The sequence below is a fragment of the Microcaecilia unicolor genome, chromosome 7 (assembly GCF_901765095.1).
Source record: "Microcaecilia unicolor chromosome 7, aMicUni1.1, whole genome shotgun sequence".
In the NCBI taxonomy this organism is placed as follows: domain Eukaryota; kingdom Metazoa; phylum Chordata; class Amphibia; order Gymnophiona; family Siphonopidae; genus Microcaecilia; species Microcaecilia unicolor.
Window position 1 is genome coordinate 245,798,260 of NC_044037.1, and position 18,974 is coordinate 245,817,233.

Here is an 18,974-nt window from a genome sequence, read left to right on the forward strand (position 1 = left end):
TTGAGTCGGGATATGTGATGCTCTCAATGGTAAATGATTTAAGATTTATAGCGTGATGAGGATTAGTATCTATTAAGAATTTAGTTTTATTGTTGTTGTTTTAACTTGAAATTGGATGCCCAGGATTCCATTTGAGAGATACCTAATCTGATGATATGAGTAATTTAATTTTGTTTAATGAATGGAATATAGATGGTAACATTGTCTGCTTAAATGAATGTTGGGAGACCATTTTTCTCCAGTAAATTGCCTAATTTAGTCAACATGATGTTAAATAGTGTAGGGGACAATGGAGAGCCCTGGGGCCCTCCACAAAGAGGACCATGCTAATGAAATTGTACTTGATTGTTTCACTTGGTATGATCTAGACCTTAGGAAGCCTGAGAACCCTTTTAGCACAGCTCAACAGATCCCGTAATGGTCAATAATGTTTAGGAGGATATTATGATCAACCGTGTCAAAGGCACTGGACATATCAAATTGGAGTATTAATATTTTATTACCAAAGCTAAGTTCTTGTCTTATTTTAGCCAGGAGGGTGGTGAGAGCAGTTTCAGTACTATGAGAAGATCTAAAACCGGATTGTGAGCTATGTAATTTGCAGTGAAGTTGTAGTTACCTTTACCTTTACCAATAATGGGATTGAAGCCACTGGTCTGTTGTTAGAGACTACATGTAGGCTGGTTTGGATATTCTTCGGTATGGGAGTCAAAATAGTGTTGCCATTTTGAGGGGGGAATAGGCCCTGAGATAGCATTAAAGTTGTGTTTGAGTGCAAATAGCTTATGAGTAAATTAGGGGCTGATTTAAGAAGGTAATTAGGGCACTTATCAAGTAAGCATTGTGATTTAGCGTATTTGTGAAGAGTGCATTTGACTTGATCAGTTGTAAGTGGGTGAAAGGCTGACCAGATTTTGTCGGCTTGGGAGCATAGTGGTGAAAGATCATGTAGATTAAGAAAATTGTCTGTTTATGTTAGGGAGTTATTTAGTTCTTGACTGATTTTAGTTATTTTCTGCTCGATATATGATGCCAATTGATCAGCTGTTGGGTTTGTTTGTATTAGATGCAGATTGAGTATTCAATAGCTTATTTACTTGTATAAAGTTTTTGTGGTTTAACTTTTTTTTTTGCTTTTAAGTTTTGAATAATAAGTGGTTTTTGCTTTGATAATCATACTCTTGTATGATTTTAGGAGGTTTTTTTTCCATTTAGTCCATTGTTTGTTGGGTTTGGTTTTGATCCAAATTTTTTCTTGTCTTCTACATTTACGTTCCATTAGTATGAGGTCTTCGTTAAACCATAGAGATAACTTCTTTTTTTACATATGTGGTAGGAATGTATGAAAAAGTAAGAGAAAATCCACCAAAAAGGCGGAGAACTCAAACGCCCCACGGTTAAAACAGTAGTGTAAAAAAAAGTGGGAGAGCGACCAAGGATACCAGAAACGAGGATGTTAGTTAGTAAACAATTTTATTAATAATTTGAAGACTCGACACAACGTCGTGTTTCGGCCATCAGGCCTGCATCAGGAGTCTGTAAAAACATACATTTATATGTAAAAATAAGGAAGACAAAGTGTAATACACACAAATAAATTAAAACAAAATAAAAAATATATAACTTTATAAACTTAAAAAATATGTGTAGCAATTCGGTAAACAGATTTTTTTTAAAAATACACACAAAAAAAAGAATAAGCTAATACCAAAATATACTATATGTAAAATGGCGATGCAATAATGTGTTTCAAAACAAAAACACCATACAAATATTATATGAATAAAAACATATATGCGCACATAGATTTGAACAATAATAACAAGGAAATGTAAAACGCACATATGTATTGATCAAAGGAACAAATTGTAAAGGGACAGATGGAATAATTAGGGGTCTTGATGTCGTCACGTGAAAACTTGGGTGCCATAATGTATACAGCGTTGAAATGACATGCATATTAAAACTATTGGTCAATGATCCAATGTGTGTTGGCATATGTGATATGATGTCACCAGTATAAATTAGAAAGATGCAAAACTAACTGAGATTACGTGGAAAAAATGGCAAATTTAGATGTCTAAGATGAAGGTGATATCGGAAGCCAAAAAAATAAAAAATACAAAATGAGAAAAGAAACTCCAATATTATATTTAAAAATGACACTGACCTGCTTTGCACAGTGCTGCGGGGCAATAATGATGACAATCCTTTTTAAGATCTCACAGCTGATTGTCAAAAAATATGAAGCATGAAATAAGAAAGTGAATGACAGCTGGTAGAAAATTATAAAGGTTGTGTGATATATTGAAGAACACTAACCTCTAAAGCAAAGTATTGCAGAATAACGTTGAAGATCAGGTGTAAGGTGATAGTCTGTTGAAAAATTTTTTTGAAAAAAAAATATATATCCACAGTTAAATGTGCACAAAAAGCAAGGATGGTACAAAAAAGTGAAAACCAGAAAACACAAACACAACCAGAGATGTAATGGAACAGGGACAGTTGTTGGACTTGAGCCACTGAGGGCTGCATACATAATAGCATAATAATACGCGAATGAAAATGAAAATAGAAAGGTGGAAGGATGAACACTTACACACAACCCAAAAAAAAGGAGAAACGGGGAAAAATAGCGTGGAAAAAACTAAAATGTAAAAATTAGTTACGATACTGACCTTTAGAAAGACTTTTTTTGAAAAAGATGCCGTCAGAAGCACTGCACGCGCTATTTTCGATAAAGTTGAAAAAATGTGCTTAGAAAAGACCGGCACTATAAACAAAAAAAGGCGCCAAAAACAAAAAACGCCAAAGTGCACGAAAGCGAATAGCGCATTACCGGAAGTGACGTACTCGTGGATATGCCAATGATACTGGGAAAAATGATGCAGATTACGCGAAAAAAATACATACGTAGTAAAATTTAAAAATGTGGTGGAAAAGCAAAAAGATATGTTATATTAAAAGAAGTCTGTGGTGAAGAAGTCTATGGTAAAAAAAACGTATGAAATGTATGAAAGTAAGATCATTTTTGAGGAAGGTGCTTATGACGACTAAAAAAAAATTGTAGGTTTCTCCATTGCTGAAAAATACCTGTGTAATGCTGAACTACAAAATGGGGTGAGATCATGGAAGCTGTTCCTGAGAATATATTATGTTCTTACATTCTAAGAAACTGATAGGTCTCTTACTGATGGCAGCTTGACTGGTAATTGCAGCCAAATGAAGGGATGAGAGACTTCTTAATATGAATGAATAGTATAATAAAGTATGGAAGATATGAGACAGAGAAGTTAACAGTTATCAAACATATAAACGGCGAGTGACCATACTCACTCGCAAATGCGCAGTAGAGACTTCCCTCTCTGCCCCGCCCCCGCGTCAATACGTGATGACGGGTGCGGGACAGAGAGGGAAGTCTCTACTGGAATGCTGCAGGTGTTGGAACCGCTCCCCCCCTCCCCCGGAGTCGCTGCCGCCCCTCCATCTGGCCCGAGCACTGTGAACTTACATCACCACGCAGCAGCAGGCACATCAGCAAAGCTGCCGTCGGGCTTCCTTCTCTGCCTTTGTCCCGCCCTCGCCGATGTTACGTCACACGAGGGCGGGACACAGGCAGAGAAGGAAGCCCGCCCTGACGGCAGCTTTACTGATGTGCCTGCTGCTGCGTGCTGATGTAAGTTTACAGTGCTGCTCGGGCTGGGTGGAGGGGCGGCGGGGGCGGCGCCGACCTCGGGGGTGGGGGGGGGCTCGGAACCCCCCCCATTCCAAAAGTAGCCTGTTTTCACGGGCTCAACGGCTAGTGATTTGGAGTTGATTGGATGCATTTGAGAAAATGTGGACTTCATTCCAGATGCTTGAGTGTAGGCATGATATTATACAGCTTGAAAGTGGGAGAGGAATGAGCCAGTGTGAGAGACAGCGGGAGGGATGGGTGTAATGTGCACCTTTTGTGCCATGAATAAGAGATGCTTGTGATATAATTCATGGAGATGTAAGATGGTAACTACTTTTGTTGTGTGACCGTTTTGTTGGCTACATCTGCTATCAGGAATGTTGATTGGATATTGATCTTGAAAGTAGTGCATTCCTTTCTACTTTACTTAAGCTTCAAACTAAAATGTCAGGTGCCAATAAAAAATTGCTTTCTAGGATGCAGTGTGCATCAACTGCAATAATTAGTAAAATGACAATTTTTTCACAACAATTAGTGGTTTAGAACTATTTTGTCTGTAAGAAAAAGTACTAGTAATGCATATATTTCAGTTTATCAAAACCACTAATTGGTTTCTGTTTTGATATTTTGCTGCTCTTTTTCATTTGAATGGCTGTTATTTTAAATGAACCTATGATTAATGTAATTTCATAGTGACATAGTTGAACACATTGTAAAGGTTAAAAAAATGCAATTAAAAAAAAAAACACGAATGTTAGCATTGCAAAGATAATTTTAGCTGCGTATTATAAAGCTTGCTTAAACAGCAGATTTGTACAGAGCTTGATGTGTTTCATAATGCCATGGAAAGAAACTGTTTTCAAGAAATGATGGCGCTCATTTTCAAAGCACATAAACAGCTCAAAATGCCCCCCAAAAGATCTATCTGCCCAAAATGTCCAAATAGCAGTTTTGGAAGGGCAGAAAAAAAATATGTCCAAATAGGAATTTTGGAAGGGCAGAAAAAAAATGTCCAACACTGCAGTTCGTCCAAATAGCAAGGCGACATGTTGGGGACGGGTAGGAGGCGTGTTTTGGGTGGGACTAGGGAGGACCCAAAAACAAGATATCCAACAGTGATAATTGAACAGGAAGAAACGTCCAAGTCTTAGATTTAGGAAGTTCTAATGTTGACCTTTTTCAATCATGTACATGGTTAAAAAAAAAAAAAATGGTGATGTGATTGAGCAGCTGACCACTGCAGGCACAACTCCTTCGTAATTTCCTAGTGATTACTATCTCCCTCCCTCTCCTGTGAAAATTAAACTGGAAAGGAAAGCCAGGCTGTATGACAGCCTCAGGTATTATAGGCATTCTGATCAAAGCAGGAAGCAAGTGTAAAGAGTTAGCCTAGTGGTTAATGCAGTTGATTATAAACCCATGGGACTTAAGTTCAAATTCCACTTTAACTCAAATTTTTTTTTAAATTGTGAGCCTTCCAGAAACAGAAATATTCCTACTATACATAACTAAAAATATATAAGCCACCTGCAAGCCTAAAGTCTATTGAAGTGGTGTACATTCGGGTACAATAGATATTTTTCTGTTCCTTCAGGACTCACAATTACAAAATAAGAGTTGAAGTGGGATTTGAAATGGGGGCCCCTTGATTTAAAGTCCACTGCACTGACCACTAGGCTGCTCTGCCTGGACATCTGTACGGCCATTTTTCTCAAACTGATGCCAACAGACATCCCTATCCCTGGGTTGTTTTTTTTTTTTTTGCCATCCATAAGTTGGACATTTCATTCTGTAAAATGGCTATTCATTCTGGCCATTCTCAGCACAAAAATGTCCATCTCACAGCCATTTTCGAACAGAAAATCTGGACGTTTTTTTCCTGTTTGAAATTGTCTGTGATAGGGACCTTTTTTTGGACATTACAAGAACGACATCCCAATTCCTAACTTAGATGAACTTTTGAAAATGTTCCTCTATGTCTGTATACTTTGAAGAAGAGGTGTGTGTAGGACAGCAAACTTCCTTTTTATTAGCACAAAGAGTTAAATATCAAGTTCAATTTTTTATTTTTAAGTACTGAAAGTGAAGTAAAATTTTAATTTTTAATTTTTTTTTTTATTTTAGGCATTGTAGAAGATTACAAACCTCCATTCTATGATGTGGTTCCAAATGACCCGAGCTTTGAAGATATGAAAAAGGTGGTCTGTATTGATCAGCAGAGGCCAAACATTCCCAACAGATGGTTCTCAGATCCTGTAAGATGGCTAAAATGCATGTTTAATTTTTTTGAAGATTCAGATATTATTTTCTGCTTTTTGGCACAATGATAGCTTGGTTATGACAAGGTCTTAATCTGCATACTGTTCAATTTTAGATATTTCAGGTTAAATACTGCAGTGCAAAATAAAAATGCTCCAGTAGGGATCTTTTTCTGTCTATCAAAATGTCAACCCACAAGAAGTCTGCAGTAGTCAAAAAGGAAAAAAAAGAGCTAAATAAATGGGTTTTATGTTTAACTGTTGAGTACATCTATAAATTAAATGCTGCAAAAAGTCATGTCTATTTAAAAGATGTCTAAAAGGTCTGTCTGTCACCACTCCCTGTCACTCTAGTGATCTGAACCATTGACTCAGTGCATAAGAGATTTACTCAGGGTGGAGGGGCTTTGGGTGTCTGGTAAGGTGTACAAGATCTCTTTGCTGATGACTTCCTGTTCACATCGATCAATCCAAAGGGCAGTGGTGGAAATGCTGATGGCATATGGGTAGTCTCAGGCTTCTGAGTTAATTTAACAGCCTGAGATCTTGAATATCATCCTTTCTTTGGGTAAGGCAGATATTTGTGACCTGGATTTGCCGCTGTTGGAAACAGGATGCTGGGCTTGATGGACCTTTGGTCTTTCCCAGTATGGCAATATGTACTGCAGACCCTCAAGTATCAAGGCATTAACTTGGCTGGGATGAGGTCTAAAGTGTATGATGTTAATTATGACCTAGTTGTACAGAAAATAGTACAGGATTTGGAGTGTTGAGATAAACTTAATTTATCTTGGGTAGGGTATATTTATGTGGTAAAGATGATGGTCCCATCTCCATTACTGGTCTATTCCAAATGCTCCCAATAGGGTGGATGAGAAGGTACTGCAAATGTTGCAAACCCACATTTCTCAACTCATATGGGCACACCATTGCCCCAGAGTGGTCAGGGAGTTCTTAAGCTTAAGTAAATGAGAAGGTGGCTTGGCCATCCTTGATTTGAAGAAATATTATTTTGTTATATAGTTGCACGCAATTATGGCCTGGCAAATGGATGAGTTGAAAGAGCGGGTGGACTTTGAACAGGCTACTGCATCAGATATAACATTAATGCATCTGCCCTGGATACCTGCAGGAGGGGAGAAATGTATCTATAGGTGGGGGGGAGGGGGGAACTTGTCAGGATATGACAGTGAAGATGGAGGCAAACTAAGAACACTTTCTTTTGCAAGAGAGGAAATACATAAGAACAAGAGTAGCTATACTGGGTTAGACCAATGGTCCATCCAGCCGAGAATCCTGTTTCCAACAGTGGCCAAGCCAGATCACAAATACCTAGCAGAAACTCAGATTGTGGCAACATTCCATGCTATCAATTCCAGGGCAAGCAGTTGCTTCCCCATGTCTGTGTCAGTAGCAGACTACGGACTTTTCCTCACTTGTCTAAACCTTTTTTAAACCTAGATATGCTAACCGCTGTTACTACACCTCTGGCAAAGAGTTCCAGAGCTTAATTATTCGTTGAGTGAAAAAATATTTCCTCCTATTTGTTTTAAAGGTATTTCCATGTAAATTCCTTGAGTGTCCCCTAGTCTTTGTACTTTTGGAACAAGTAAAAAAATCGATTCACTTACTCGTACACCACTCAGGATTTTTTAGACCTCAATCATATCTCCCGTCATCCGTCTCTTTAACCTCTTTAGTCTTTCCTCATATGAGAGTAGTTCCATCCCCTTTATCATTTTGGCTGCTCTTTTTTTTGAACCTTTTCTAATTTCACTATATCTTTTTTGAGATATGGTGACCAGAACTGAACGCAGTACTCGAGGTGAGGTCGCACCGTGGAGCGATACAGAGGCATTATAGTATTTTTGGTCATATTCACCATCTCTTTCCTAATAATTCCTAGCATCCTGTATGCTTTTCTTGGCCATCGCCGCACATTGAGCAGAAGATTTCAGTGTATTATCTACAGTGACATGTAGATCTTTTTCTTAGGTGCTGACTCCCAAGGTTGACCCTAGCATCCGATAACTATGATTTGGATTATTCTTTCCAATGTGCATCACCTTGCATTTGTCCACGTTAAATTTCATCTGCCATTTGGATGCCCAGTCTTAAAATTTCCTCAGCTCTTCCTGCAATATTTTACAGTCCGCACGTGTTTTAACAGTCTTGAATAGTTCTGCAGATTTAATAACCTCACTCGTCATTCTGATTTCCATATCATTTATAAACATGTTAAATAGCACCACTCCCAGTACTGATCCCTGCGGCACTCCACTGTCCACCCTCCTCCACTAAGAGATATGACCATTTAACCCTACCCTCTGTTTTCTGTCCAGTAACCAATTCCTAATCCATTCCAGAACCTTGCCTCCTGTCCCATGACTCTTTAATTTTCTCAGGAGTCTCTGATGAGGAACTTTATCAAAAGCTTTCTGAAAATCTATATTCACTACATCAACTGGTTCACCTTTATCCATATGTTTATTCACACCTCCAAAAAATAAAGCAAATTGGTGAGGCAAGACTTCACTTGGATGAACCCATCCTGACTCTGCCCTATTAAACCATGTCTGTCTGTGTTCCGTAATTTTATTCTTTATAATAGTTTTAAATATTTTCCCCGGCACTGACATCAGGCATACCGGTCTGTAATTTCCTGGATCACCTCGGAACCCTTTTTAAGAATCGGCGTCACATTGGCCACCCTCCATTCTTCAGGTACTACAGACGATTTTAACAACAGGTTACATATTATTTTATTTATTTATGACATTTATATCCTACATTAGTCTGAGTAGAACTCGGGTACAATATGGCTTACATAATTAGAAAAGCACGAACATGTTCAAAATATATTAACAGAAAGTAAAATACATCATGTAATGTTAGACCAGTAAAACTTGAGTTAGGAACAGATGTAATGAAATACTTAGTTATTAAGGTATTAAGTACAAATCCTTCTATGTAATCAATTTTTCCTTTCTGGGTATCCTGCTTTGGAACGCTCTAGCAAGACCAATCCGAACAATCAACTGCCTTTTGCCCTTCAGAAAAGCATTGAAGACCCATCTATTCAAGGAAGCCTACCCCAACGATTCAACTAACTAAAGCATGCCCACATGATTCTTACCAACGATTATTATATGTTGACCATGTTTACCATTATCCTTATTGCTATCCCCAATCTTTTCCTCTCCATCTATTCCTCTCCATCTTCCTACGCCCACCTCCTAATGCCCATTTCCTTCTGCACCTCATTCCTCCTATGTTCAATTTACTTATACACTTAATTCCTCCTTTGTTCAATTTACTCATACACCTAATTCCTCCTTTGTTCAATTTACTCATCCGTTAACCCCACTAATATTACGTTTACTACAAATTGTATATTCTTTTTACGACTTGTAATTCTTCTTATTGTTACTATGTAAGCCGCATTGAGCCTGCCATGTGTGGGAAAGCATGGGGTACAAATGTAATAAATAAATAATTGAAGTATGGAAGAAAAAGGTAAAGGGCTAGGATTAACTGGGATAGACAGGAATAGTGGGAGGTGGGATGAGGTAAAAATGCCATCAGTTTATTTGAGAAGAGTGCTTATTTCCTTAAAGGCTATACTGAAGAAATGAGTTTTCAATAGACTTCAAAATAACAAATAATCATCGGTGCATTTGATGGTTTTAGGAAAGGAGTTTTAAATTTTAGTGCCTTGATATGAAAAGTTAGCAGTATGGATTGTTTTGTAGGTTACTTCCTTACAATTTGGGAAATGTAGGATAAGATATTCTCTAGATGATTTATAGGCATTACTTGAGGGTAATTCAGTGAGGATATTCATGGATGTTGGGGCTAAACTGTACAAAATTACAATATTTATTTATTACATTTGTACCCCACGCTTTCCCACACAATGCAAGCTCAACTATACAATATTACTAACTATACAATATTACTAATAATATTCTATAACCATACAATATTACTAACAGCAAATCAGCAATTTCATGCTTGAGTTCTTTGAGTATCGTTGGATGTATGCCATCTGGCTAGACTTTATTTTAATACAAGATCCCTGGTGAATGGTAGTAGGGTCTGAAAATCTTCCGGCCAGAATCTTTTTGGAGGAAAACGGCCTCAAAGAGCTCATAGATATCTCGTATCTGTAGAGCTTAATCGGATCTAACTGATCCTCTCCATCATAGGCCGTAAAAAACCTCCTGTAAAAGAGTACTGCTTACTCAAAATAATTCTTCTATATCAATTCTGCAGTCTCTATATGAACAACGATTATATATATACTGGTTCAAGAACAGACCTTACTGACATCTGGCAAGCATTAAATAATGAAGTGACACTTATCTTCTTTCACGAGCCCTTCAATATTTGCTGAACTGCTGCATCTGCTACAGGTCTATGTGCAGCATGTCTTCTGCTATCACTATCCTCTGCTATCGCTTACAGCAATGTGTACCCTCTAGCCCCAAGCCGACGGTGGCCAGCGTTTCGCTTCTGCATCAGGGTCTTGGAGACTGGGTAATGCTGAATGTAGCCGTAAACATTCACTATACGGCGTCATTTACGGCGTCATATTACGCCGTATAGTGAATGTTTACGGCTACATTCAGCATTACCCAGTCTCCAAGACCCTGATGCAGAAGTGAAACGCTGGCCACCGTCGGCTTGGGGCTAGAGGAGGGTACACATTGCTGTTTTCTGGCAGGAAGATTCTGGCAGGAAGTTTTTCAGACCCTACTACCATTCACCAGGGATCTTGTATTAAAATATAGTGTAGCGATTTGTGGATCCTATCCCTTTAACAATTTTTTAGTGTATGCCATCTGGTCCAGGTGATTTACTACTCTTTAATTTGTTGATTTGACTCAGTACATCTTCCAGCTTTAACGAAATTTCTTTTTCTCCACATCATCACCCTTGAAAACCATCTTTTTCTGTAAAGACTGAAGCAAAGAATTCATTCAGTTTCTATGCTGTGGCCTTGTCCTCCCTGAGTGCCCCTTTTTTCTCCTTCGTGTTCTAACAGTCCCCCGGATTCCCTCACTGGCTTTCTGCTTCTGATGTACCTGAAAAAGTTGTTACTGTGAGTTTTAGCCTCTGCAGCAAGTTTCTCTTCATATTCTTTTTTTTTTTTTTTTTTTTTAAGCTTTCTTTATTAATGCTTTGCATTATGTTGCTTCTTATTTTCTTCATTTCGGTCCTCTTTCCATGCTCTTAAGGACATTCTTTTGGCTGTAATAGCATCTTTCGCTTCACCTTTTAACCAAGCTGGCTATTGTTTTCTCTTCTTCCCACCTTTGTAAGTACGTGGCTTGCATCTGGTTTGGGCTTCCATGATGGTATTTTTGAATAAAGTCCATACCTAATTTAGTGTCGTAACCTTTCCAGCCATTCCTTTTAGCTTTTTTATAACCATTTTCTTCATTTTATTATAGTCGCTGTTTTGAAAATTAAATGCAGCTACAGTAGATTTCCTTTGTGGGTTCATCCCAGACAGTAGCTCAAACTTGATCATGTTATGATCACTGTTTCCTAGGGGACCCAACACCGCCACTTCTCGCACTATGCCCTACATGCTACCAAGGACCAGATCCAAAATGGCCCCCCCGCTTGTCAGTTCCTGGGCCAGTTGCTCCAAGAAGCAGTCGTTATTACATCTAGAAATGTTATCTCCCTAGCAGTTCCTGATGTAACATCCAGTCAATATTGGGGTAATTGAAATCACCTATTATTACAATGTTGCCCAATTTGCCAGCTTTCCTAATTTCTGTAAACATTTCTTTATCTGTTTGTTCATTATGTCCTGGTGGACGGTAGTACAGCCCTATGAGAATGCTCTTTCCCTTCACACATGGAATTTCTACCAATAATGATTCCACGCTGCTATCTGTTTCATGAAGGCTAAAATAGGCTTTGTTAATGTTGTAGCCTGTGTGGCAGAAAGTTCAAGTTTTAAAAGGGAAAAGGGTTTTATACTATGGAAACCAAGCTGTGCTGCAGAACTGGAGTTAAAACTCTAAACTGGCGTTTTCTGTGACTGTAGCTCTGTATTCCTTATCTGAACTGACTAAGCTTGTGCTGCAAAACTGATGTTTAAAGTTAAAACTCTATATTGGGGTTTACACTCTTGCTCTATAATAGGTAGTTTATTTTTATGTTTATTATTGACTTACTCTACTGCTTTAACTGACTTTGTATTCCCTTTTCTTAAGTTTACTTTTAGCCTGTGACCTGTTTTGCCGTGCAGTCAATAAAATAGTAAAGCACACAATCATACTAACATAAGGTACAACATATTAATTTCGGGGAAACCAGATAAACCAAAACCAACAGGACAGGTGCTATATGCTGGTTGAAAGAGTCAAATCAAGTGCAATATCCTTGTTGAAAAAGCGAGGATTTGACTGCCGATTTAAATTTAAAGATAATTCTCAGATTGATAGGGGTAGAGAGTTCCATAAAGCTGGCACCAGGAAGGGATCAATCTATTTTACAACAGTGGGAGTTAAAGGACCTGGGTTATATAAGTCAATTTTATGATATGGTTTGGGGGGGAGGATTGTGAAGTTTTCAGGAATTATAAGCCCGATATGATCTTCCCCCTGGGAATGTTTACTCATACTTGCAAATGAAACTATTTACTTAGCTCTAATATGCCAGAATTAGTCTGTGAGCAATATTTTAAACTTGAGACCAAAAATACAGAAAAGCGACCATTTCTAGAATATGTAATGTATGAGTGGTTAAAGGAGTAAGAAATTGAAATATAGCTTGAGGAGGAGTACTTGGATAGGACTTTAGGTAAGGAAGACTGGGAGGAGCTTGGAGGGGAGAATGTAGCTATTTTCAACTATGAAGGACAAAAGTCCTAATGTCCTCAAAGTCCTCATGTAATAGTATTATACTTCTTTGAGGCTACAGAAAATTTTTGATTGGGGAGATGGGCTATGTTGAAAGGGATGTGGGTGTCTTGTACCTACCTGTAGGCATGTTTGGTGAGACTGTCTGTCTGATAATGTAATCTTATTGGGAGCAGGTTTTTGCCTTTTTATCTAAGTGTGTAAAGCATAACATCCATCCTGCAATTAGGAACATAAGAACAGCCATACTGGGTCAGACCAATAATCAATCTAGCCCAGTATCCTGCTTCTAGCAATGGCCAATCCAGGTCACATGTACCCGCAGAAACCCAATTAGTAGCAACATTTAGGCACCACTGAAGCAAGACAGCTAACATCACAAGGACACTGGTCTCCGTATCTCAAAAAAGATATAGTAGAATTGGAAAAGGTACAGCGAAGGGCGACGAAAATGATAGTGGGGATGGGACGACTTTCCTATGAAGAGAGGCTGAGAAGGCTAGGGCTTTTCAGCTTGGAGAAGAGACGGCTGAGGGGAGATATGATAGAAGTGTATAAAATAATGAGTGGAATGGATCGGGTGGATGTGAAGCGACTGTTCACGCTATCCAAAAATACTAGGACTAGAGGGCATGAGTTGAAGCTACAGTGTGGTAAATTTAAAACGAATCGGAGAAAATTTTTCTTCACCCAACGTGTAATTAGACTCTGGAATTCGTTGCCAGAGAACGTGGTACGGGCGGTTAGCTTGACGGAGTTTAAAAAGGGGTTAGATAGATTCGTAAAGGACAAGTCCATAGACCGCTATTAAATGGACTTGGAAAAATTCCGCATTTTTAGGTATAACTTGTCTGGAATGTTTTTACGTTTGGGGAGCGTGCCAGGTGCCCTTGACCTGGATTGGCCACTGTCGGTGACAGGATGCTGGGCTAGATGGACCTTTGGTCTTTCCCAGTATGGCACTACTTATGTACTTATGTACTTAAGCAGTGGGAATACTGTGTTCAGTGTCTCACACTTGGGTTACCTGCATGTCCTCGCTAGTGTTCTGCTACACACACACCCATTATGTGCATAGCTGCAGCTTCCTATGTTTAGCACCTGTGGAGTTATTTGGCGGGGAGGGGAGGGGGGAATGAAAGGATCTGAACTTGACTATTTCTCAGAGGCAGTGCTCTACATTTTTATTGCAATTTTCAAAATACATCCATAAAATTAGGACAAGAAACAAATAGAACATATAAAAGGAAAAGGGGAAAACACCGTTGCCCCTAAAATCAAGATTGTTACATTATACAGCCCACATCTAGGGGAACTGAAAGGAAATAATTAGGTATATAATACAAAGAAATACATGAAGGGAGAATGCATTGCCTAATCTCTTCAAAATTATAGACCTTAATTAAACCAGAACCACAAACTCCCTCCCCCATCACCACCAGTACCAAGTCAGACTTTAGTATGTTCAACAATAAATCTTTCCAAATGTGTAGGATCCAAAAATATAAACTGATTTCCCCGATAAGTGACTAAGCACTTATCGAGAAGCCTTAAAAAGAAAGTTGTGCCAGACATCTCAAAGAGGGGAAAGCTTTTGTAGTCATTTGAGTGGCTCTAGCAACATCCAGGAAAAATCTGAATAATTCTCTTTATTTTTTAAGTAAGCCCTCAAAACTGAGACTTTATCTCCTTCATTTAGAAAGGTTACCAGGAGGGTTGCCCTAGAGGAATCTTCTAGCAGTCAGATGAGCAATGGCTGAAGGACACTGTATTCCAGGGCTTCCCTCCTGTTTGACCCTTGAACTTTCTTAGAGGAAATATAATAGCATTTAAAAAGAGAACACATCATCTGGCTTAGCTAAAAATATCATCTCCTTATTACAGAACCAAAGGTTCCTACTTCCTGTAGAGTTCTCAATAGCCTGTACCTTATGATGTAAGAAAAGACTATCCTTAATTGCTGAAACATTGGTGGTTTGAAAAGAGGAAACTGTTGTATCTGTTGCTTGTAATTGCGACTGTATAGAAGCAATATTTGCATTTAGAAACTGATTCAGAAGCAAAATAACATAACTGACAGACAACATTCTTTAACAGATCTTTAGGCCTTGTTACTACAATCCAAAGTTTATTTCACTATTTATAGGAACTACCATTTTATCCATTACTAGAAGTACAACTTTAGGATAAATCATAGATGACTTAGACATTGGTGACATATTGGACATCTTGGCTCTACTCTGATTAAAGGAAGATATTCCTGGTTGAGGAGGGATAGTTTGTTCTTCAGAGCTTAAAGTAGTTCGTTCTGAAGATGGAGCCACAGGAGTGGCTGCTGGGACCAGATTTTGATCTATAGGGGCAAAAGTAGGAGTGGAGATAACATTGTTTTAGATTTAATCTCTTTTTACCTATCAGAAGTCAAAAACAGTCTCACTCACTTCCAATAGAATCTTGTATTACTCTCTAAATCTTAATGTTCCTCGGTGCTCCTGAGGGTTCCCAAGGGGCAGGGCATGTCATCCTGCTTTTATAGTTCTAGGTGCCAAGAGATGACATCAGATTCCGCCAAGTGAGAGGGTGTTGCCCCGATGTCACCGGGAAACAGGCAACTTATTTCAGCAGCCTTTTCTCCACCTTCTGAGTTGGTCTGTCACCTCCCTCAGCTCCCAAAGTGGCCCTACATAAGCTGTAGTTTCATGGTTACTTTGTCACTTTTGAATATAACTGGACATCAGTAAAAAAAAAAAGGTAAATCAGTGTCCAGAAGTTTCCAAGCTTATTAGAGTTTTGTTATACTGTCCATTATGGACAACTAATAAAAAAAGCCCCGTTTCTGATGCAAATGAAACGGGGGCTAGCAAGGTTTTCTTCAGAGTGTGCATGTGGGAGTGTGTGTCCCTGCCCTCTGCCCTCTCTCCCTCCCCCTCCCCCCTTGGAGTCCAGTCCTTCAGTGTTAAGTTTCCTGCTGTTCTGTGTTACAGAGAGAGTGAGGGCATCTCTCTCCCCTCCCCCTCTGAGTCCTTCACTGTTACAGAGAGAGGGATTTCGTGCTGTGCTGTTTTCCTTCACTCATGGGGAAACCGGATATCTCTGGCGCTTCACACTTCCGGCTGGAGGCTTCATAGAACGTTGGTCTTGCCTTTTATATATATAGATTCTGAGCATCATATTGCTTATAACATAAGGAATATAGAGCAGAAAAATATCCAGCCAGAAACCACTCAGTTTTTTTTTTTACTTTTTCATGCTTTTAAAATCAATAGATGGCTGTTATTTTGCCAATTCCTGCAGTTAATGCCCATTGCATCTTATTAAAAATAAGCATTTTTAAAAATTAGTACCTAAAAGTTTTGTTTAAAGTTTTTTTTAATCAAAGCAGAAAGGAGTGAAATACTTTCATGATCAATGCATCACAAACTGCAACAACTTCTAATAAATGATAACCCCAAATAATTTTTATTTTATATACTTACAAAGGTTTTGGTTTTTTTTCTCTCTCTCTCCTCAGACCTTAACATCTCTTGCCAAGTTGATGAAGGAATGCTGGTATCACAATCCATCTGCCCGACTAACTGCTCTGCGAATTAAAAAGACTTTGACCAAAATTGATAATTCCTTAGATAAACTGAAAGCAGATTGCTGAAAATCTCATGTTGCTATCAAGTTGGAAAAGTTTGATGCAGTTGCAAAATATGCTTGCCTGACCAGGTGTAAAATCGGTCCCAAATAATTTCTCACAGAAGCAGAACTTATAACCACCTGTTGGGAGACGGTCTCGAACCTGAACAGTGCTCAAAGACTGTAAAGGGCATTTCACAAACGCCAGCTTCAGAGACGTAGACTGGCTGTACTGTTGCAAAGGCATGGTCTGAAGGGACACAAAGAAACAGAACAGATCTGGGCATTAAACAACAGCTTTGAAAATCATTTAGAGCTCTACTTGGTCACTCCTGGGGGTCATACATGGAACTGGTAAATTCTGATCAGCAATATTGCCTGTGCTTCTCTTCCTTATTGCACTAGCAATTCTTTGCATTCCTTACTTGCACTGTTACTGCTAATTTTAAAGACAGTTGCCAAACCTCTGATTGGCCATGTAGTGTATTAATAATTTGTCTGAATAATAGAAATTCAGTTTGGCAAGCTAAAAATGTGGTGTCAGACTTAGCTGCATTTCACATGTGTATTGATGTTTACAATAATGCTGAACATTAGGATTCTCTTGTTTATACAAAACTTGCAAATTTATTTATTACTAGTGCACTTATCAGTTTTCAAAAAACTGAACAGTGCAGAAAGTTAAAGCTTATTTTTATGTGTCCGCTTGATTTCTTAGTACACAAATAATTTTGTAACAACATATAATCTTCATCAGAAATTGTTCCTCTGTATTATCACTTGCTAGATTCACCTTTTAAGTGCTTCATATTAGGATTTGTGTGGGATGTATCATATTTTCTGTTCATGTAGTAAAGGTGTGTAGCTATCACTCATGTACCACTTTACATAAAGTATCATAGTGATCATAGGAAGTGAGATTATTTGAAGAGTTCAATAGGAATTAACTTCTGAGAGGAGAAAACGCGTTTTTCTTCTAAACTATATTTCATGTGTATTGTGAACTCTGCCATGAAAATAACCATTTTGTTTTAATCTACCTTTTTTTTTATATTTAGTGGTTATTTGTAAAAATTAAATAGGATGTTTTCAGTCAAAGAAAGGACATTTTAAGCTTAATTGCATCATGAAGTCAAGACAATGTATTTTTTTTCTTGAATAACAATGAACTGATGATATTTTAATCATGAAGGAGCACAACATATAAGATGAGCCTGCTGAATATAACTTTTAGATGTGATTGAATACACAGTCGCACACATTACTGTGTATATCATTTGTATTGCTGTTCCATACCAGAAACCTTAATCAAATCTGTACCTGGACACAGCAGAAAGCAGGGTTGCTCCAAAAACACTACACTTTTATAACACTAGATGGTAAACCTGGCTGATAGGGCTCTAATGCAGCCTATCACTGGGACCATATTTATAAGGCATATGAACTAATGGCAGCTTTCTTATAAAGTGCCTCAGTGAACAACAGAGCCCAAAAGCAAATAAAGTTTGTGAAGTCCAAGGCATATAAACCAAGCACTAGCAACATGGTATTTTGCAGCCTCAGAACCCAAATGTTAAGCCACAAGTTGTTTCACAAAAGTAATCCAGAGGTTAGTAGGAGATAAGGTGCTTCCTATTTTAAAAATCTTGCTAAACTCGTCAGTTATGTTATAAGGAAATGGTTCAGTCCTTCCTCGCCCCCATCACCCCTACAACTGGTCTGGCTTTCAGGGTAAGCAAAATCAATACAAGTTGGTTAGTACAGCAGACATATGCAAATGTGTTTCAAATATTGTGTACATGCTGGTAACCAGATCTTCTTCATGGTTCTTGAGCACCAAATTTCTGTAGAGCTCATTGGCTGTTGTGTTTTGGATTCTGTGATTTTAGAAAACCTGATTTCTCAGACCTGTTTTACAGAAAGAATACAGTTGTAGAACGTCAAATGTTTTAAGAAATCTTTACTTTTTCCCATATTGTATTTGGTGCTTAATATGTAGAGAGAAAATGGAGATCTCCATTTAGTACTTGGCACACTCTCTACTATTAAAGCTTTGGGATAATTATTTAATTTTTCTGCATAACCATTCTTTTATTGCTTTTTTTTTCTCCCTTGTACAGTATCAGGCAGAAATGTCAGCTGTGGCATAACTTGTTCTGTATAATGCTTGGGACTATCTTTATGAATGGTGCTATGTAAGACCAACCTCTTTGCCTTGGTATGAAAAAATTGGCAGAAGAAATAAAATCACTGATTCATGTGCACTTAATATTCTTGAGATTTCTTCTTTAATCTTACTCACCTAAAGTGCACTTACACACTAATCGTATCGTTCTAATGAGTAAAGTGCTATGCTGCTGTCTGCATGTTTATGAGTCACATCACCTCACATGGCCACTTATGAACAAAGAGACACCAGTTTAAAAGGTTGCATAGAGGTTTTGCCTTCAACAGAATTGCAAAAAAAATGATACTTATTGTGGATTTTTCCAGTTTACATTCAGAGCTACCATTCTTTGCATTTTGCTTATTTTCTTT

General features: G+C 38.2%; 1 protein-coding gene across 4 annotated transcripts in view; it reads left to right on the top strand.

Annotated features, from left to right (window-relative positions):
- The window catches only part of ACVR1 (activin A receptor type 1), a 210,513-nt gene extending 191,808 nt beyond the window's left edge, over window positions 1–18,705 (top strand). For all 4 annotated transcript variants that reach the window (XM_030209128.1, XM_030209131.1, XM_030209132.1 and 1 more), the window contains exons 10-11: window positions 5,801–5,931; window positions 16,327–18,705. In XM_030209128.1, coding sequence (XP_030064988.1) covers window positions 5,801–5,931; window positions 16,327–16,461 — 266 coding nt within the window. In that variant the 3' untranslated portion in view covers window positions 16,462–18,705. The remainder of the gene's footprint in view (window positions 1–5,800; window positions 5,932–16,326) is intronic.
- The last annotated feature ends 269 nt before the right edge of the window (window positions 18,706–18,974 follow it).